This window comes from Caloenas nicobarica, chromosome 1, assembly GCF_036013445.1.
Source record: "Caloenas nicobarica isolate bCalNic1 chromosome 1, bCalNic1.hap1, whole genome shotgun sequence".
In the NCBI taxonomy this organism is placed as follows: Eukaryota; Metazoa; Chordata; class Aves; order Columbiformes; family Columbidae; genus Caloenas; species Caloenas nicobarica.
The window spans coordinates 88,231,483-88,253,036 of NC_088245.1; the positions used below are offsets into that span (position 1 = coordinate 88,231,483).

Consider the following 21,554-nt stretch of genomic DNA (forward strand, 5'->3'; position numbering starts at 1 on the left):
AAGCAAGAGGTTCTGGTTTCAGCCCAAACTTGTGGGTGGCTGGAGGCTGTTGCTGGCTTTTCTTATTAGCATGAAGACTGTATACACTTCAGATTTACTATATACACTTAAGATTTTTTAAAGTGCTTCTTACATTTAGTATTACTATCAGTGCTTTACATAGTTTTTCCCCGTTTTCCCTGTTTTTCTCATTCTCTAGTTCAGTAATGGTAGGTTCCACATGTTACAAGTCACATGATTCCATGACACATGTATATGTATATATACGAGATGTCTGGTGACTCTGCTCAGACTGCGCTGAACTTCCCTCTTCAGAACCACCATCACTTCAGAGCAGTTACCTGCCACTATGTCGCCGACTCTTGGGGGCTTATCTGAGACCGAGCCTGCTACTCCCGAAGTGCAGGAAATTGTTGACAAGGTGAGTTGCAGCCTATCTAAAGATAAAGTCTCTGTGTGCAAAGGGTCGAGTCTTGAAGCTTGTGCAAAGGCTGGGAGACCAGGTGGTGATTTTGAACCAGTGTTTAAACTGAAGAAGCTTGTGCGGAAAATGGGATTCCCCTTGATTGCCAGCCAGCATTTCTCAGCATTCTGCATAGGCAGTGTGCCGGTAAGACTGAGACAAGGCACTTCTCTGTCTCATCCTTGTCCATGACCATAACGGGCCACCTCCAGTTAACATTTGGGTGCAGCTGGAAGGCCAACTCTACTATGCCAGCATTGAGGCTGCTTGTTTGAAATTAAAGGTGGTGTATTTGCAGGGAGAAGATTGTACCTGGTAGAATTAATTCCTCACTGAAGGACATGGATAGTACAAACCATGTGGTAGTAGGCACTAAAACAAGATATATACAGCACGAGGCTATGGGTAAATCACTTCCTGTTCTGGAAGTAGCTCTGTAAACAGCACCTCTGCAGATCCTCTAGAGCCCTGCAGTCCAGCAGCTCTTCCAAGGGTATAAAGTGCATCCCGAGAAGCCAGAGGGGGACACTATGGCATGGGAAAGCTGCTTTTGTGTCTCCCATCTTGTGTTCTTACCCACCCGACTAATCCCCTTCACCCTCCCAGCTCTGAAAGATGGGCTCTACCCGCTTTGGCAACTGCAGAAAGCTGAACTTAAACCCTCCTTGAGGAAACAAAAATAGGAAGTCGTGGGGCTGAACATGTTGGCCAATACTGCTGCACACTCCTGTGTGTGCAGGGTTCCCATGTCCCTCCTTTGCTGCGCCACGGAGGACAGAGTTTGCACCAGCACTGGCATGGTTTATCCCCAGCTGGCAACTAAGCACCATGCAGCCACTTGCTTCCCCCTTCCCTGCAGTAGGATGGGAGGGAGAAAGAGGGAAAAAAAGTAAACCCCCTGGTTTGCAATTGAGTTGAGGTTGAGTTTACTAAGGCAGCAGAAGAGAAAAAAACCCCAAAGATAAAAGAATATACAAGATGAGTGATGGACAATGCAATTGCTCGCCAGCTGGTGGTTGATGCTTAGTCTGTCCCCAAGCAGCAGTTCCTCCAGCCAGCTTTGCCCAAACTATATGCTGAGCATGACGTCATATAATGTCGAATATCCCTTTGGGCAACTTGGGTCACCTGTCCTGGCTGTGTGCCCTCTCAGCTTCTTGTGCACCTGGCATAGGAGCTGAAAAGTCCTTGGCTACTTAAGAACAGCTAAAACATCAGTGTATTGTCAATGCTGTTCTCATACTAAATCCAAAACACAGCACCATGTACCAGCTACTGGGTAGAAAATTAACTCTATCCCAGCCAAAACCAGGACAAGTACCAATCCGCGTCTCCCGTGAGCTTGCAGGCTGAGACCAGGCAATGATAAAACCAGGCTAAGGTGAGCTGGGCTGTGCCACCAGGAGAGATCTGTAAAGGGGCTGCGTAGGCTGATGCCAGAGTCCAGTATTCTCTGACCAGGTTCTTTTAGATATTCCACACATGGAGGGTATAATGTTTAATATCAAACTTATTTGAAGATATTTGGTGTTACATGAGGTTTCTGATTTAGGTTCCTCTTAGCAAAATAAAGCAATTGCAAAATACACTTCAATCACAATACAGATATGATCTCCATCACTGTTCTTTAGAATATGCTCACTGTCATGATGCTGGGTGTTCTCAGCCACCAGGAGGGAGAACATGTGCTGAGGCTAGCTCAAGCCCGCTATTGTCTTCCAAATTCTTTTGTTTGTTGTTGACTTTTTGTACTGCATGTTGGGCGGAGCCACGTATTCATTGTCCCCATGCTGACCTGGCTCACTTAGGGCAGTGTTCGCGTTCTTTAAATGAACTCAGGGAGTGACACCCTCAGTCGATCCACTCAACTGACAGAGCGGTTTATCTAAAACAAGCACCCTCTGGTCTGCATTGTGTTGAGCTAATGTCAGCTGCTTTGCAGAAGCTGTGGTCTGTCACACCCTGCATTATTTTCTGAGATTCGTGGGCACATCGCCCTTGCCCAGCTCCTCTGAGCCTTCTTCCACTGTACGGCTGTATTGGTCAATCACGGTTGGGGTTGCCAGAGTTGAGCACGCATGCACGGAGTATGTGATAACAGGTTAATCAGAGGGGAGATAATTTACGGCAGAACAGAAAGAGAAAAGGATTATCTGAAACTGTTTGTGAGGCACCGACTGAATTACTCGGGAGCAGTGCTGCTGTTCCTCTTGTGCTGGCACAAGTGGTTGAAGGAGAAGCACTTGCAGTGATAAATTCCCTCAGCTGTGGAGAAGAGACCCTAGGGCAGGACTCGTAGCACCTTGGTGTCCCTGTAATTCCTGTTGCCTCATATGTGTAGGACAGGGAGAGCAAAGTCTCCTGCCTGCTGGGGGCTGTGTAGTTTGACTAATGAGCCTGTGAAATCGTTTAAGGGCCTCCTTTGAACACTGCTGGGACACTGTAGCATGCCAGATACCGAGCTATGTTCTTAATGCTTGGCAGTGTCGCTGGTGATCAAAAGAACCTGCCATATTGCAGTGTGTATCCGAGATGAAATCTCAGTGCTTAACTGTCATGATGCTATTCTATGGCAAAATAAAGCAATTGCAAAATACACTTCAATCACAATACAGATAGGATCTCCATTACTGTTCTTTAGAATAAGCTCACTGTCATGACGCTGGGCGTTCTCAGTCACCAGGAAGGATAACATGCTGAGGCTAGCTCAAGCCCGCTGTTGTCTTCCAAATTCTTTTGTTTGTTTTTGTAAAGTCTTTGTGGTGATTCCAGAAGAGGGCAATCTTAATTTTGGTGTTCATCCATTCTCTGTAACTTCAAGAAAATGAAAACAAATTATTTCATTGCTCTTTGTTTTCCGCAAGGTGAAATCTCTGCCTTGTGCTGAGAGCAGGAGAGAGAACTCCCCCTTGTCTTTCCCTTCCACAGAGCCTTCGGTATAGTTCTCTAAGCAAAATATTCTTAGGGAGACAAACCTTATCTGTGTTTCCCACCAGATAACAGTGTCACCCTTTCATGATGCAATTCTGTGGGATTTTATGCTCTGCAAAGCAGAGGAGCAATTCATGTGATTTGAGTGAAGTTGTGAAGAGCATCTGCAGACCTTGGGATGCCCAACATCTGTTCTGCTCTTTGGATTATACCTGTGCCTTGTCTATAGTCAGTGAGCTGGGGCATGTTATTTATTCATTCTCCTTGTTATGCAGCTGTTGCCTAAAATGGAGGAAGGTTTTGGGTTTAAGGAGCTGCTAGATAAGAGCTTAGGAATCTTACATTTTTCCATCTGAGGATTAAGGAGCTGTCTGCCTGCCTGATTTTACTGAAGGCTCTGTCCATAAATAACAAGTGGGGGATGTAGTGGCCAGAGGATGGGAGAGATGGTAAAAAGGGAGAGAACTGGCTTGGTTTTGTTCTGAGAGAGAAATAATATGTACCAAAAAATGCCGCTTAGGATCATCCTAGGAGCCCTCAGACCCAGCCTGCTGGAGCAGGTTGGAAATTGAACTTTCCCTGGTTTGCTGGATTTAGCAGCTCCTGAGCTAAAAGTATTGCTGTTGCTGCCCTGGGATAGAAAACCCATGGAAGCTGCTGGGAAGAAGAGCAGAGTAAGAGTTTATGAAGAGCCTGAGTAAGATGGTCATTTCTGGCTATCTGGACATAGTTGATCTGGATCTGATCTGCCTCTAGGGCAATTTCTGGGCCTTGCCTGCTGGGAAGGAATGCCCTGAGAGTGGCAGCCAGCTGTAGGTGTATGTGCTGAGAAAGCCAAGTAATTCTGTGTGTTTCTGTGGAACAGGTGAGTGGTGAGAAGCCCTGACATGCTGCTGGCCCCTCCCAGGGGCTGCCTGAGCAGGCTCCTGAGTGACGCTGCGCTCCTCTGCTGGGCTGCTGGATGCCTCTGCCCTGCCTCGGGCCATCGACATGGAATCGTACAATAGTTTGGGTTGGAAGGGACCTTCAAAGGTCATCTAGTCCAACCCCCCTGCAATGGGCAGGGACATCTTCAACTAGATCAGGTTGCTCAGAGCCCCGTCCAGCCTGGCCTGGAATGTCTCCAGGGATGGGGCATCTGCCACCTCTGGGCAACCTGTGCCAGTATTTCACCACCCTCATTGTACAAAATGTCTTCCTCATGTCTAGTCTGAATCTCCCCTCCTTTGGTTTAAAACCATTACCCCTTGTCCTGTCGCAAGAGGCCCTGCTAAAAAGTCTGTCCCTATCCTTCTTATCGGCCCCTTTTAAGTACTGAAAGGCTGCAATAAGGTCTCCCTGGAACCTTCTCTTCTCCAGGCTGAACAACCCTGACTCTCTCAGCCTTTCCTCACAGGAGAGCTGTTCCACCCTTCTGATGATTGTTGTGGCCTCCTCTGGCCCCTCTCCAACAGGTCCATGTCTTTGCTGTACTGAGGGCTCCAGAGCTGGACACAGGACTGCAGGTGGGGTCTCACCAGAGTGGAGGCGAGGGGCAGAATCCCCTCCCAGAACCTGCCGGCCATGCTGCTTTTGATGCAGCCCAAGATACAATCGGCCTTCTGAGCTGCAAGCGCACATTGCCAGCTCATGTCCAGTCTTTCATCCACCAGTATCCCCCAAGTCCTTCTCTGCAGGGCTGCTCTCAATCCCTTCATCCCCCAGCCTGTATTGATACCAGGGGTTGCCTCAATCCAGGTGCAGGACCTTGCACTTGGCCTCGTTGAACCTCATGAGGATCATATGGGCTCACTTCTCAAGCTTGTCCAGGTCCCTTTGGATGGCATCCTGTGCCTCAGGCGTGTCAACTGCACCACTCAGCTTGGTGTCATTCGTGAACTTGCTGAGGGTGTACTCAGTCTCACTGTCTGTGTCATTGATGATGATGTTAAAGAGTTACTGGTCCCAGTGCGGATCGCTGAGGGACACCACTTTTCACCAGTGTCCATCCAGACACTGGGCCTTTGACCACCACTCTCTGGATGCAATCATCTTGCCAATTCCTCATCCACTGAACAGTCCACCCATCAAATCCATACCTCTCCAACATAGAGGGAAGGATGTTGTGAGGGACCACGTCAAAAGCTTTACAGAAGTCCAGATAGACGACATCCGTAGCCCTTCCTTTGTTCAGTGAGGTAGTCACTCCACCATGGAAGGCCACTAGGTTGGTCAGGTGGGACTTGCCCTTGGTGAAGCCACGCTGGCTGTCCTGAATCACCTCCTTGTCCTCCATATGCCTTAGCACAGCTTCTAGGAGGATCTGTCGCATGATCTTTCCAGGCACAGAGGTGAGGCCGACAAGTCGGTAGTTCCCAGGGTCCTCTTTTCCATCCTTTTTAAAAATGGGTGCAATATTTCCATTTTTCCAGCCACCAGGGACTTCACCTGACTGCCATGACTTCTCAAATATCATGGAGAGTGGCTTGGCACTACATCAGCCAATTCCCTCAGGACTCTGGGATGCATCTCACCAGGTCCCATAGATGGATGTATGTTCAGGTCCCTCAACTGGTCACAAGCCTGGTCTTCTCTTACAGTGGGAGGGACTTTGTTCCCCAGTCCCCTTCTTGCAGTTCCTCTACTTGGGAAGTGTGGGCAGATAGCTTGCCAGTGAAGACTATTTGTTGAAGTACCTCGGCCTTCTCCTTGTTCGTTGTTACCAGTTTGCCAGTCTTGCTCATCAGGGGGGACACACTTTCTTTGACTTTCCTCATCTGGCTGACATGCAGAAGCCCTTCTTGTTATTCTTTGTGTCTCTTGCCAAATTCAGCTCCAGCTGTGCCTTGCCCTTCCTGACCCCATCTCTGCACAGCGGGGCAGTGTCCCTATACTCTTTCTGGGATACCTGTCCCTGCTTCCACTGCCTGTGCATTCCCTTCTTGCCCTTTAGTTTGACCAGCAGGTCTCAACTCAGCCACCTCTTGACTTCCTTACCCAATTTCTTACACCCGGGGATCGAGAGATCTCTTGTTTTCTATGGAAAGCATCCTTGAAGATCTGCCAGCTGTGTTCTGCTCCCTTGTCCCTGAGGGCAGTTTCCCAGGGGGTCCTGCTGCCCAGCTCCTTGAAGAGCTGCAAGTCGGCTTTCCTAAAATTCAGTGTCCTGACTTTACCCTTCAGCCATCCCACATCCCTCAGGACTGTGAACTCCATGTGCACATGATCACTGCAGCCCTGGCTGCCTCCAGTCTTGATGTCACCAATTAGCTCACTCTCGTTAGTGACTATCGGGTCCGGTATCGCATCTCCCCTGGTAGGGCTGTCTGTTACCTGGCTTAGGAAGTTATCCTCAATGCACTCCAGGAGTCTCTTGGATTGCCTATTTATTTTGGGTCTCCAGGGTTTACTTCACTAAGGGTGTGTGTTTGAAAGGATGAAAATTACAGTGGTAGCTGTGAAAGTAAAGCCTAAATACGAACCTGCCAACCATTCTTCCCTTTCTTTTTACAGGTGAAGCTACAATTTGAAAGCAGAGTAAACAAGACATGTGAAATCTTTAAAGCCATATCATATAGGACTCAGGTGGTTGCTGGAACAAACTACTTTATTAAGGTTTGTATATATTATAGGAAGGAGTGCTTTGTCGTAGAAAACCATCTGATGTGACTAATAGAGTTATGGACTATCTCCAGATGCTTATAAAATTCCTCTGTTTGGCGCTACTGTACAACAGGAACATAGAAACTTATAAAACATGCACTGTGCTGCTTCGGATGTGAATGATAACTTTCTTAGGATCATCACAGTCAAAGACTGTAGATTGCCTTATCAGCTCAAATGATTCCAAGTAATTGCTGGGCCTATTTTGCGAGTGAAGGCCGGAAAGCACTGCTTAGTGGCAGGCTGGCTTTCTGGCAGCAGAGCAAACACTGGATGCGATTGCTGTATCTGAACCGCACATGTGCACAGACTTACACCTGGTAGGATGTGCTCCCTCGACAAGAGTCGGTTTGGGATTTAGTAGTTCTGCAGAGACATTATGAGCATTTGCTCTAAGTTTCTCATACTTAGTTGATCCCAGGAAGGACAGACACTGCTAAAACAACTCTTGAACACTTATTTCTGCTCTCTGGGCACCAGGGGATTGTACTGACCGAGTACGTATTCTATGGCTAATGCAAGTCTTACTTACATAAATGGCGTTTATCCTTCCCTGGCTCCTCTGAGATGCGCTTTCGCTTTGTGGACAAGGTACTGAGTAATACAGAGCAACAATTTACAGGAAGGCTGCAGTGAAACCAGAAGTCATGTCTAATTGCATTTCTTCACTTAGCGCCATCCTGTTGCTGACTCAGGCCATGTAAGATACTTGTTTGCTGTCCATGCTAAGCCTCATGAGCAAACTACTCGGAAATAAAGACTGACATGTTAGTGAACTTGGAAGAAATCCATTTTATAGGACTGAAAACTGATGATGGGTCTCGTTTTCCCAATCTTGCAAGTGGCAAGAAGCAGTTATTCACTTTAGCGGTAGCTGGAATGACCTCTGTCACAAGATTGTTTTCTTTTATCCTTCTGAATTCTCCGCATTGCTAAATTTTACCAACAGACTTACAGATGAGATATAATCCAGACCAAGAGAAACAGTGCAGCCTCCAGAAGGCATGCAAAAACCCCCTGGAGCCTAAGGCATTAAACTTTCCCTTAATGCCTCAAACAGCGAGAAAACTTGTGCTTGGCTCTGTATGTATGAAATCATGCACAGCTCTGTAGTAGCAAGCCTTAGGGGGAGGACTTGCTGGAGGGGAAGGTGAGTTTATTTTGAAAATTATTTATTTCAGCCACTCGCCCTACTCTGAGAGGCACCAGGATGTGTCAAGTTGTCTGTTCAGGCACCGATGTGTTTGCAGTAATTCTGCAGACAAGGGATCCTGGCTTTCAGGTTTCTTAGGACCGTGTGCTGGCTGTGGCTAGATCTTTCTGTGCCTTCTGGGAGATGACACTGTCTCTGCACCTTGCCCCAGCCCTGAGTCATTAAAATTTACTCAGTGTCTCTTGTTTCCTACTCTGAGTGTCCGGAGAAGCTGTCAGCTGATGTGCTGGGATCTTTGTGACCTGAATAGGGTGCCCTGCAAACCTTTCTCCTGTTGTGCCTGCTGGTGCTTCCACACTCCAGCAGTGCTGCCCATTTTCCATTTGCATGAGTCTGAAGGTTTTTATTACAGTTCTCTACAGGTGTATAGAGTTTCCAGCACCAGTTAGTTACTATCCAGATGGGTTAAGAGCTGTTGAAGTAAAAGGGGAGAGAAACCTAAAATTCAGCTCCTGAGCAAAGATATTCTTCCTGTTGTTTGAACCTGCTTCACCCATGATCCTCACTTTCCCACTGTTTTGGTTTCTAGGTCCAAGATTCTGATGACAACTATGTCCACTTAAGGGTGTTTCAGGGCCTCCCTGCTGAGAACGACTGTCCCAGCCTTGTCAGTTTTCAGACTGGGAAAACCAGAGATGATCCTCTGACCTACTTCTGAGAGACAATGAGGAATGGTGCCTCACTTCTGCAAGATGTGTGTGGATTCTACCTGTGTCAGTAAATGCACGGAAATAAAATAAGTTTTGAAAACTATTTGTTCATCTACTGCGTGTCATGTCCAGGTCTGCTGCCTGGCTAAAGCTCAAGTGGGCTCTGAAATAGTATTCAAGGCTGTTTGTGCCACCTGAGGTACTAGAGCTGTAAGACAGAGCACACGCATTTCAGCTCCTCTTTCCAAAATGCTGACAGGCAGAGGAAGTGCTATAATAAGCCAGACTTAGGGTCTCCAATATTTCCCTGTTTGGGGGGGGTCTGCGTGGGAACTCTCTGGGCTGCTATGAGAAAAAGCATGTAAGACCCCTTAATATTCAGGAGACAGAACATGCTCCTTCTAAACAATGCTGGTTACACACTCCCACAGAGCACACCTGCAACAAAAAGCCCAGTAAGACACAGGTAAGGTCACCATGCTCTCTCCTCTCAAAGCTGCTTGCCGATTCTTCAGTCTACACCACTGGTCGCTGATCTCTGGCTGGACCTTGTGCTGCTGAACTCTTTCAGCACAGTAGTTCAGCGAGTTTGCAGTCCACTTCTCTGGCACATACTTAAGCAGCTCATCTATGAGGTGTTATGGAGAACAGCATCAAAAGCCTTACCAAAGTAAACAACAAACATCTTGGCAAATTGAGAGAGGATGGATATCTAATCATAGCAGGCTATGAGGTTGATGAAGCATGACTTTCCCTTTGTAAATCCATGCCGACTACTTCCAATTGCCTTTTTGTCTTTAATATGTGTGGAAATGACTTCCAGAACCATTTGCTCCAGCGCCTTCCCAGGGACTGAGGTGACGCTGATGAGCCTGTAGTGCTCCAGGTTCTCCTTCTTGCCCGTCTTCAACATAGAAGTGATGTTTTCTTGCTTCCAGTCCTGGGGAACCTCCCCCAGTGCACATGACCTTTCAAAGGTCCTTGAGTGTGGCCTTGCAATGACACTGGCCCTCAGCATCCATGGATGCATCCCCTCACACCCCATGGCATTGCCTAAGTCTGGTTTAGGTGTGCCCCATGCCTGGTCCAGCTCTGCTGAGGAAAGTCTTCTTTTCTCCAGACTTGCCTGCTCATCTTAAGCACCTCAAATTCCTGAAGGCAAGTCCTACCAATAAAGGCTGAGACAAAGGCAGCATCGAGTGCCTCAGCCTTTCCCATGCCCTCTCTTAGCAGGTGCCCTGCTCCACGCAGCACAGAGGGACTGCATTTTCCTTAGTGTTCCTTTCTAATTTCTAACTAAAAGACTGGAATAAACCTAAGGTTATAAGGAATATGAAAAACACTCATGGAAAAAAAAAACCCAACATCTGAGCAACATAACCAATATTGAAAACCAGAAAAGAGAACAGTGAAACACTACTCAAAGTCAAATATGCCCTTTCGATTCAAGAGAAATGTTTATTGTTATTAATGCAGAAATGCTTGTCCAGCTTAAGTTCCTTTCCAGGACTTTTCCTTAGGACTGAGAACTGAGTTCAGTTCTGGTTTTAAACGCATACCCCCTCTACTGGACATCATATCCTGCTGCTGCAAGAGGATCAACATGATCACCACGGGAATGTTTGTTTCAAAAGACAATAATCCTCCTCTTGCTTTCAAAACCACTTTGGCTTTGGTCTCTCTTCAGGTCTTTGCTAAGAAAATACATAGCACAATTTAAATCTACAGATATTTTCACAGTTGCAAAATAGCACAGAAGAGATCTGGGTTTTCCTCTCGCTCCTTGCTGCAAATACAGAATGCCAGTGTCACTCCCCTTTCAGTTTCTAAACCAGGGAAGTCCACAAACAGGACTCTGCCGCAGTATTCCAGTCATGTTGCACTGAAGTCAGTGCAGCTACTTGGATTTGCGTTAGTGTAGGTGAAAGGAGAACTGTGTGACTCTAAAATTTAGATATTGCACAGGAATGGAATGGCATAAAAGCAACTGATGTTTTCCAGTGGGAAGTTAAAAAAAACCCCAACACATTTACTTTGCTCCTTTGTTGGCACAGGAATCAACATTTTGCACCCTATAGAAAATGCACATCAGAACCAATCAGGAAAATGCACAAGACAGAAGCTTGCTAGAAAAAAGCCAGTTCATCCTGCTTAGTCTTGCTGCTCTGGTAACTGTGGAGACTCAGCGGCTTGTTCTCGTGAGGAAGGCTCCTGAACACCCGCAGGTGCATGAACTCATCATTGCCAACATGGACCTGCAAAACATAAAAACCTGTGAGTTCCACGGAGTAACAGCAACCTTCAGCAAGAGGGGTGGTCAGACTGGTGTGTCTTGAGGATGGTGAAGCAGAGAGGTGGCAAGAAAAACCATCACCTCAGAAGGTGTGGTCTTGTTCTAAACCAGATTGAGAGTTCTGACTTTGTGGAGTTATGACTTTATGACCCTCTAATCCTTCTATGCTTGTTAATGCTCCCTATGCCTGAGACAGGGAACGTACATCTAGGGAACCAGGGCTGCACAGAAGTGAGTAATCTATTAAATACATGTAAAATGCTCTAATCTTCTCTGGCACAAGCAGCACTTCAATGCTTTCATCACAGGTGCTTGGTTTTGTGTGTGGCATCACTACAGGCAGAATCACAGTGGGTTTGACACTTCACTGTATCTTCACACACCTGGACTTCACTTAATGCAATGTTAGTGCTCAGCATCACGGATGTGTAATTATCCCCAAATCTAAGTTTCATAAAAGAACCGAAAAGTAAAAATCATTATGAAAACAGGGAAGTACTCTCATCTCCATGTAATACAGGGAGGTGGGCTGGGAGGTGGGGGGTGGATTTTTTTTTAATGTATAGATTTTTTTCTTATTAAGGCCAAATCATAAGCACCCCTGTCTAGGCAAGTAAAGAAAAAAAAACCACCATTCCAAATATTATACGTGTTAATTAAAAACAACCAACCAACATTGCCCAGTGTCCTCTACCTTGATGAAGTAGTTTGTTCCAGCAACCACCTGAGTTTTAAACTCCACTGCAGTGAAGACATCAAAGGTTTTCCCTTCTTTTTCTTCTAGCTGAGGTTTCACCTTAACAAAACAACAGAGTATTTAAGACTGATGCAAGATTCAAGTTACTTAGGACTTAAGGCCCACACTATAAGGGTGCCTTTGCACTCTTTAGGTCACTACTGCTGAATTCCCAGACACAGAGCTGCTGCTTTTCCAAGTTACTAAATTATCAAAATGAATCATGTTAAGTTTTGTGTTCAAGAAAGACGAGAAATCTAAAGAGGCAGCAAAGCCAAGAGAGTGGTGTGATTCAGTCATCACAGACTGACACCGAATCTGGAGCTTCCAACAGAGAACTGTGTGGGTATTCTAGAAGGTTTATGTTGACAAATTATTTCCTCTATTTTCAAGACCTGACTGGACAAAGCCCCGAGCAGCCTGGGGCTGCTGACCCTGTGCTGGGCAGGAGGTGCAGTCCTTTCCCACCCAAAAATCTGTGATTCCATCATGCCATGAAGGTTCTCTGTTGTTCTGCGTGGCCTGTTTGCTTACTCCCAGAGCACTTACTGAAAAGCAGATGGTTCAAAAAGCACCCTGACTGACCTCTGCCACAGGTGCCAGCGAGAAGCCAAGGACTGAACAGGCCTGGGTGGAAATCCTGGCTGTGGGGAGGCCGTTCCTGTGGGACTCCTGAGCCAGAGACACTGTCAGAGGGAAGCTGTCCTGCTCTGCCTCCCGCTCTACCTGCTCTGGGCAAGCAGCATGTCCTGGGTGATTGGGGGAAGCAACGAGAGGAAGTGGTCTGAGTCAGGTGACCACGAATTGACCAATTGGAGTATTCCATCCCATTCACGATATCCTGGATATAGAAGGTGGAGACCAAAAGGACTCTCTCTCTCTTCTGCTGGGTCTTCTGCTGCTTCGCTTTGCTTCTCCTTCGTCTCTGCTTCTTTTCTGCCATCCCTGCAAGCTGAGGCGTTGTGGCAGACTGAATCTAGTTCCGGTTGGCTGCAGGATCCTGCCAGAGTAGCTGCTGGGAGTTGCAAGGCTGGTTCTATAAGACTTGTTCTGCGTTATTTTTCTCTATGTTTATTTAGTAGCATTAGTAAAACGTTGTCAAATTTTCCAGCTCTCTTCTCTCTGTCTTTCCTCTCCTCTCCTCTCCTCTCCTCTCCTCTCCTCTCCTCTCCTCTCCTTTCCTTTCCTTTCCTTTCCTTTCTTTTCCTTTCCTCTCCTCTCAAAATCGCCTGTCCGTAGTGAAAAGGGGGAGGAGAAAGAGGGAGGCAAGGGGGAAGGGAGAAGAGGTTAAGAGAAATACAATCTGCCGTGTTTTTTATATTGTCTCCCCACGATCAAACCACGACACACAGTAACGTGAATGTTAACATTTCTCAGGCACTGTTTTCCCTGTGTGAAAAATGAGAATTGCACTTCACAAGTAGACCAATGGAGTTACCTGGCCTGACTAACACACTGAAATCTCTGGGTCCATAGTCCTAACAGTAGGAGGCAGTATTAGCAAGATTGCAGTATTGATTTTCTTGCCACAGGCTGCAGAGGCACTGTTAAGGATGCTTTAAAAGTTTGCATGACAGCAAGCTGGAAGCTGCAATTTTTTTCTTGTTCCGTTTGATGAATGGGTCCCCTACAGTGTTTTTGAGTGTATTTCCAGTACCCTTTAAGACATATATGCCTTTAAAGTGTCTTAGACAGACAATGGACAAAAATGGTAGAATTTGTTTAGTATTAAAATGCTTCTTAACACGAACCCTTTGCGGCTCTTAATTTCTACACTTTCCTTCTATCAATTATCGGATCACAGACCTTTACATACTCTTAACTCTTCCAGAGGTGTCCATTGTGTGTGGTAATGTAGTGAGACAGGCTGTCTCTGTGTGTGAAACAAACTATATCACAACTGCTTTCTTTCTGCAATAGGAAGCAGTTTGTAGTATGTGTCTGTTTCTTAAGATAAATTACATTCGAAAATAATTTGAAAATGGGTCAAAATTGTTAAGAATCAATGCTATAACTAATGCATGCTGCAAACGTCACTTTTGCTGAAGTTGCCATAGGTTCTGAACACTGAATAAGGAGATCAGCTGTAGAAGATTCTAGGAAGATACAGTTTAAAATAATGTGTTCATATCAAGTGATGCATAACTTCCTCTAAATGAGGAGACCACTCACTTTGCATGTGAAGCCAATGGGAGTGTTCACGAAACTTGACAACTTGAAGATCACAGGCATTTGGATTGAAAAGTCTCTGGACAGCAAAACATGCTCTTGCAGGAATTCTGGTGGGGGAACTAATATCTGCCAGTGCCTCCACTTGGTGCTAGGTGGTGCTTGTGTTGCTTTTCAGGACATGCACTGGACAGAGCTTGGAGCCAAAATGATAAATAACTAAGTTGCTTGGAAAGAGCACCTGCAACTTTGGTGTGAGCCTGTGTATTGTACTTCTGATTCAGATTGCCTTCTTTTAAATAGTCACATTTACTGGTCCTCCTTAGGGCAAGCAGTCTGCTTGACAAGGCCCGCAGTTCAAGCTAAATGAACATGACCTTCAGGCTCTAGTTCTGTGTGCTAAATTTCACCCAGAGAGGTGCCAGAGGCGAGTGAGGTGAGAGCAGTGTGCCCTTTGCGTAGGAGTGCTGGCAGCACCAGCACCTGCGGTCAGATAACTAAAAATGTGAACATGGCTTCCAAGAGCCCTTGCACCTCTTCTTAGCTGGCATGACAATGCAAAATGCGGTTGCTCAGGAAAGAGAAGAATACGGTGTCCAACTTGCAGTGCCACAGTGAACTTAACTGAGTGCAGCCAGTCAGGAGCCTTCCACTGATAACTGCCCTCCCTCTTTAAAAAAACAAAACAAAAAGGGCATCATCATCTTTGAGGATAACAGACTGCCGTATCCGAGGGAGAACACTTAGTGCTGTGCACTCCCCCAGCATCAGGCTGCAAACTTTGGATTCGCTGTAGCCAGGAGAGAAGGTGAATGGAGACAGATGCCTTGGTAAGTACCATTTATTGGTAGAGCAGGGCTGGGCAGCTTGAAATGGGTGCTATGTGAAGAGATGGTTGCCTGAACTATCTCTGAAGTTCTGCTCACCTCCTGGATAAGGGCTGATTCACTTTTGCTTTTCTGTTTTGGTGTCTCAGGTATTCAATGAGCGTTGCTGAATTCACTACAAGCCTCCGAAGAGTCAATGATGTGGGGTATTTACCATCAAGATGGTCCATAACCGTGAGAGCCAAACTGGAAAGTGACCTTGGGTGAGCTGTACTGGGACCCTCCAGAACCAGGAGAATCCAGTCCTGGTTTGTTTTGGACCTACTTATCTGAGATCTCAAGGTTGAAATGATTCTCCTGTAATTAAGAGTAAACAACTCGTTATTTGTACAAAATATGTGAACAAATGAATTTTATAGTTGTCATGGAGGCACCTCAAAATAAGTTTAGGCAGACAACAAGGTCCAAAACAAACTTTATTCTGGCTGGAAAAGTACCGCCAATAAACCGATTAGAAACGGGGTTTATACAATTAGGTAGCACTCTAACATAAGATACAGGTTCGGATATTGGGTTAGGACATTATTTGGGGTGCAGCAAAATAAGAATAATGAGGATCCAGAGCGTGCACACACGCACTCACAAGAAAACAAAACCAGAGCCCTCTCTGCCCTGTTTTGCTCATAAGAGAGAAACACTAGCCTATTGTGGCCAGGACTTACGCTTGCCTGCTAGGCAAGGAATTTACACTCGTCTGTCCCAGACGAGGAATTTACACTCGCCTATCTCCGTCTAAGGGGAGGGACTCCGGCAGCATGGTACACCCGCAACTCCAAGAAGACCACACAAAGGGGGTCTTCGGCGGGAACCCCATTTATAGTCTGTTCAGATCTGGCTGTGGGCATTCCAGAAGCTTCTTGGCTTCTCTGTGCCCACCCTGCTCTGACTGTGGGCATTTGAGAAGCTTCTCAGCTTCTCTGGGCTGTGGGCGCTCTGGGCCCCTCCTCTGCTAACGACCCTGCCCAGCGACTCTGAGTCTCCACAAAGAGAGCCATTAACTGCCCCATTGAAGGCTGCAGTTCTGAGAGGGGGATAGGCAGCTACCAGTGCGACTGCCACACCAGTTCTCAGGGCGTGGCGGGGGGGAAGTGCAACTGCCACACAATCCACCCCGTGACCACAGTCATGATCTGACAGACCACTTCGGAGTGGTGGTGCAGTCACCTCTTGCCTCCAAAGTCAAAGGGGGCATTCTGTTGGTGAGTTTTAATGCCCACTGTGGATCACCATACCTTATGTGTGTCACCTTGTTATCATTATCATCACAAATCAACCTGCTGATAAACAATGCAATAGTGCAAATTACAGCAATTACAGTTGTTAACAAATGTTAGAGGAGGCTGGTTAGCCATCCTGATAAGGAAAACAAATACAGTAAAAGTTCTTATCAGTTGCTCCCCACTATAGCAACAATTGCCTCTGAGTCCTCCGTTATTTGTCCTTGTAGTTGTTCTTGTAAAGGCACCCAGATGCTCAGGATGTAGACACAGCTTCTGGTATACACCTTTTCCTTCAATAGGATCAAGTGTAATACGGCCTGGCTCTGGACAGTCATTTTGTTTATGGAGCCTATGCAATGTCATGCATAGAGTTCATTAGTGTTTCCTCTCTGCTTTCATACTTAGAACTTAAGCATTTGGGTATAAACCACTGAGTGCAGAGAAGAAAGCTGAAACCTTCAAATGCTTATTTGTACAGTGCTTCAGCCCTTCAGTTCAAGTCTTAGTCTGTGTAAGATATCTAAATGCCTAACTTGCTCCAAATCTCAAACAGTAAGGGTTAAACTATTTCTATAAACAACTAAAACTAGGATATTACAAATTAATATCGTCTGTTCTGATCCTTGCCTTTCTTCCTGGAGTACCACTGCACCCAGAACAGCTCCCATCACCCCTTCAAAAAAAGTACCTTCTTATCTTGGGAAGAATGTACAATTTAAGATTACCTATTACCAGAAGGTGAAACAAAAATATTTTGATTCCAGGCTAGAGACATTATCCAAGAGAGGGAACTTAGAAGTTCAGTACATCAGGTGCTGCAATAGTTATAGGGCTTTAATCGAGCTTGAATATAAGCCCATAAACCTACCACAGAACCAGTCAGATTACATCGCTAAAGGCAAACAAAGTCGTTCCACATAATTTGAGTGGAGATACCTCTATGAAGGTAGCGTTCAACTGTGTGCTAAGTGTACCAATTCAGCACACAAATTCCATGCTTTATGACTTCTGCTGCTGTGGAAGAGTCTTCCAACATTTATGCAGATAAGTTCAGATTTTTAGGTCACTGCACGTCTAGATCGGAAGAGCAGCAAAATATCTACCACTACAAGCAGCTATACCCAATTGTGCCTTTAGAATGCAAACTATGCAGAAATCTAGATGGTCAGTGTCTCACCACTGAAACAGGCCCACACACACACACTGTGTGTGCACATTGTAGAAAGTAGTTACTTACTGGAAAGGAAAAATGCATATACAGACACAATACAATCAAGACAGATTAAAGTCACTAGACATTCAAGATTAGGGAGAGGAGAAAAAAAAATCCTTCAAAGATAGTGTACAGATGACAAACCAGCATTACGAAAACTCTAAATGCACATTTCAGGTAACAGGGTTCTGTTAAGACCAACTGCTTACACACGCAGGCACCAATCTTAATGGCTGCCTCCTCAATGGTTTGTTGGTGTCGCCTGGCGTGACTCTCATTCCAAAGACTGACTTTAACCACCACCCAGTTTCAGCTGGAGCCTCTTCCACCCCGTCCATATGTTGGAACGCTCAGGATTGTTCATCTTCCTTTTGTCCTGTAAGAGAACACAAAGACAGGCCTTGGTCTCTTGGGAACCAGGCTTTTGGAGTTAGAAGTCTGGGACTACCCACCGGACACTAATGCAGAGGGTTTACTAGGTAAACGCAAATTATGCTTTGTCTTCCTCCCTTAGAGGGGAATCATGAAAAGCATATCTTTGTTAAGTGCCACTGCTCATCAGATGTGCAAACAGGCCAATATAGGGAGAATGGGTTGCAAAATCCTAATCTTAGCAGCTCCCTTAGGCTGCAACGGCGCAGAGGTAAATTGCAAGGTCCTAACGGCAGGTGCCTCTGCCCCGTGGCTCTCAAACTCTAAGCACCCTTATCAGCTACTAAGCGGGTTGGGCGGTCCAGGTCCCAAGCCGTGGCTTCTATTTTTTTCCTCTACCTCGGTGGGGGAGGTTGCTCGCGAGGCCGGGCGCCACAGGCGGCTCCGCTCCACTCTGCCGATCGCGGAGTGGGGGAGGCTCGCGACCCGTTTTCTCTGTGTGGCCTCCCGGGTCCAGCAAGTCCCAAAGCAGTGGACACAGGAAACGAGGGTTCATTGTCCACATGGTGCCTAAGTTGTGCAGGATTTCAGCCCAGGTTAATACGTGCGCAGGAGGATTTCGGGGCTTCTGCTTGCTAAGGTCGATGGCCTCCTGGATTCCCTCCCTGAGGGACTGGACATGTATCTTTAAAGCGTCCGGCAGCTCAAGCGGCTGAAGGTGGGTCGGATTTACTGGCACAGCCATGCGGCGGGGAAGTCCTTGTAACCCTCCCTCAGACCCCTGAATGCCCTCAAGTAGCTCCGGCAAGCCTGTCTTACTGGTGTCGGTCTCTCCACGTTCCTGAGCGTGGGGGGAGCTACCTGGGAGGAGCCTTGCAGCCTGTTCTCCAAACTCTTTTGGTCCCATCATGTTCCTGGAGTAGGGGGGAGAGCCGCCCGGACTATCACTTGAAAACACATCAAGTTCCCAAAAGCCCGCAACCGCCTCATTACTCAGTGATATCTGATCAACCCGGGTAAGTGAAACATGCCAAAGATATTCAGTTTCTATTTCGCCCAGCTCATGTGAGGATCTAGATCGTGAGTCGCCGAGTTCAAGTTCCCGGGGCGCCGAGGAGCCGTCCGGAGGAAGCCGTCTAGGGGCGGGATTTCCACGCCGTGGTCCCGTATGGGTCTCAGTTCTAATGAGAGGATGCACATACTTTGTCTCCACCTGCTCCTTATCAGCACTATTTTCAGAATCTCCCCAGATATCTCCGTCCCAGTCCTCGGTTACACACCGGTGCCCCCGGCTGGCAATTTCTTTCTGAATTCGGGGAGCCCTAGCGGGGGGTCTTGCCCAGGTTAACAAACACCATCTCCTTTGTTCTAACAAACACATGTGCTTTTCCTACCATAGCGATTCCGCCCTCAAACAATTTATTTCTAACAAACACAACCTCCTTCTCAAACGATCTGTTTTCAGCTCCCTCTTATAATCACATCTCCCTGACTGGTCCTGTATTTGCTGAAGGCATTTGCACGGGACAAACAGTAGCACACATGCGGCAACACAGAACACAGCACACACAGCTACGATAATTTCAGGACCGAACCACCTCGCTTCAGCCCGGATGCAGGCAGCAGTGCAAGGAATATCATAACTGTAATCCCAAAATAATTCCATTTTTAATATCCTGCCAGCTACGCCATTTAAATGTCACGGAGGCACTCCAAAACAAGCTTTATTCTGGCTGGAAAAGTACCGCCGATAAACCGATTAGAAACGGGGTTTATACAATTAGTTAGCACTCCGATAACATAAGATACAGGTTCGGATATTAGGTTAAGACATTATTTGGGGTGCAGCGAAATAAGAATAATGAAGACCCAGAGCATGCATACACGCACTCACGAGAAAACAAAACCAGAGCCCTCTCTGCCCCGTTCTGCTCATAAGAGAGAAACACTAGCCTATTGCCGCCAGGACCTACGCTTGCCTGCTAGGCAAGGAATTTACACTCGTCTGTCCCAGACTAGGAGTTCACACTTGCCTACCAGGCGAGGACTTATTAAAGCATACATTCAGTAATTTATCACTCACCCACACACGGAGGTGAGGCGCTCCCCATCCCGGGAGGTTACCTTAGACGGCTTCTCCATCTAAGGGGAGGAATTCCGGCAGCATGGCAGACCCGCAGCTCCAAGGAGACCACACAAAGGGGGTCTTTGGCGGGAACCCCACTTATAGTCTATTCAGATCTGACTGTGGGCATTCCAGAAGCTTCTTGGCTTCTCTGTGCCCACCCTGCTCCAACTGTGGGCATTCGAGAAGCTTCTCAGCTTCTCTGGGCTGTGGGCACGCTTGGCCCCTCCTCTGCTAACGACCCTGCCCACCAACTCTGGGTCTCCACAAAGAGCCATTAACTGCCCCATTGAAGGCTGCAATTCTGAGAGGGACATGGCCAGCTACCAGTGTGACTACCACACCAGTTCTCAGGTCGTGTGGTGGGGGAAAGTGCAACTGCCACACAATCCACCCCGTGACCACAGTCATGATCTGATAGAACAATTTGGTCATGATCTGACAGAACACTTTGGTCATGATCTGACAGACTGCTTTTGTATAGCAACAATTGCCTCTGTGGATGTTTTTCTTCAGAAAGATGTTATCTCAGGATGCCACCTGTTTTTTCTCAAATGCCTTTCCTCCACTCCCATAACACTGCTGCCCAAGTTTGGGAATTTCTGCAACATTCTTCTTGGTAACATGCTCTTAACTTGATCTGTATACCGTTGAGTTTAGGGCCCTTACGGCCGCAGTTTCTCAATCTCAGGTCCTTTGTGCAAGGAACAGACCTTGAAGTTAGATATGAAGTATTTGTTTGCTGTCTATTGCATCACTTGTCATCTGTGAGGAGCGTCAGTAGGCTGGTTAGGACACTGATAAATCTGCGCTACACAGTCACCATCTCTGTGCCTGTGAACAGGCTTGTTTCTAGCTAATTCCTTGTGCTGATTCCAGCAGAAATGCCTGTTGCCTGTGTGCTGCGCGTATTCTCATTTCACCCCCTGCCATGTAGTCATCCCTAGGGAGGAGGGAGATGGCAGGAATACTGAAGGGAAGTAGGTTTTTTTGTGGTCTTGAAGTGTTAGCTCTCCCTTACCAGGTCGGGCTGCTAACAGTTGCTGGTCTTTCCTCAGTAGGTTGCATGTGTTTTGAGCTGTGAACATTCATACATGGTCAGGAACGTGACTATGTTGTCTGTTCAACTCTAACTGCAGAATGAAGACTTCTGAGTATATACTCTGCATGTTAGATATTTTAGCAGTGTGTGATATACAAGTACCTTGAAATTAGAACAGCTATTGTGCACACACAACTACTGTAGTACGAGGGATCGTACTTTGTCTTCCAGGAAACTGGCACTGGAGTTGCAACAAAAAAGTAAATGGTACAGCATATTCAGTTGTTATTCTGCTTGCTTGAATACAACTCCAGGTTTGATAGGAAAGAAGCAGAAATAACTTATTTGCAGTACTTACCTGAACCTAGGATTTATTTTTTCCCCTTCTGGTTTTGGTGTTTACCTTGGCACCTGTCTGGTCGGGCAGAGGGAAGGAAAGTCACTGAAAGTAAAACGCCTCTGTTTCCCGCTTTGAAGGATATGGAGACAATGCAATTTCAAGTTGAATGGGATCTGCACCAGGAAATCACTGCATGCTTGCTTCTGATCTTGAATAGTGTTGGGAAACACTGGGTGTGATTTTGATCCACGTCCTTAA

At 46.6% G+C, this 21,554-nt stretch overlaps 1 protein-coding gene across 1 annotated transcript; it reads left to right on the forward strand.

Moving 5' to 3' along the window:
- The first annotated feature begins 305 nt into the window (after positions 1-305).
- Positions 306-9,002, forward strand: LOC136001303 (cystatin-A-like). Its single transcript, XM_065655439.1, has 3 exons — positions 306-421; positions 6,887-6,988; positions 8,779-9,002. Exons 1-3 carry the CDS (start codon positions 350-352, stop codon positions 8,905-8,907), a joined length of 303 nt encoding a protein of 100 aa, XP_065511511.1. The 5' UTR covers positions 306-349; the 3' UTR covers positions 8,908-9,002.
- The last annotated feature ends 12,552 nt before the right edge of the window (positions 9,003-21,554 follow it).

Coding starts and splice junctions, on each gene's coding strand:
- LOC136001303 (XM_065655439.1), top strand. CDS start 350: ATGTCGCCGACTCTTGGGGGCTTATCTGAGACCGAGCCTGCTACTCCC. Junction 422..6,886: donor TGCAGGAAATTGTTGACAAG/GTGAGTTGCAGC, acceptor TTCTTTTTACAG/GTGAAGCTACAATTTGAAAG. Junction 6,989..8,778: donor GAACAAACTACTTTATTAAG/GTTTGTATATAT, acceptor TTTGGTTTCTAG/GTCCAAGATTCTGATGACAA.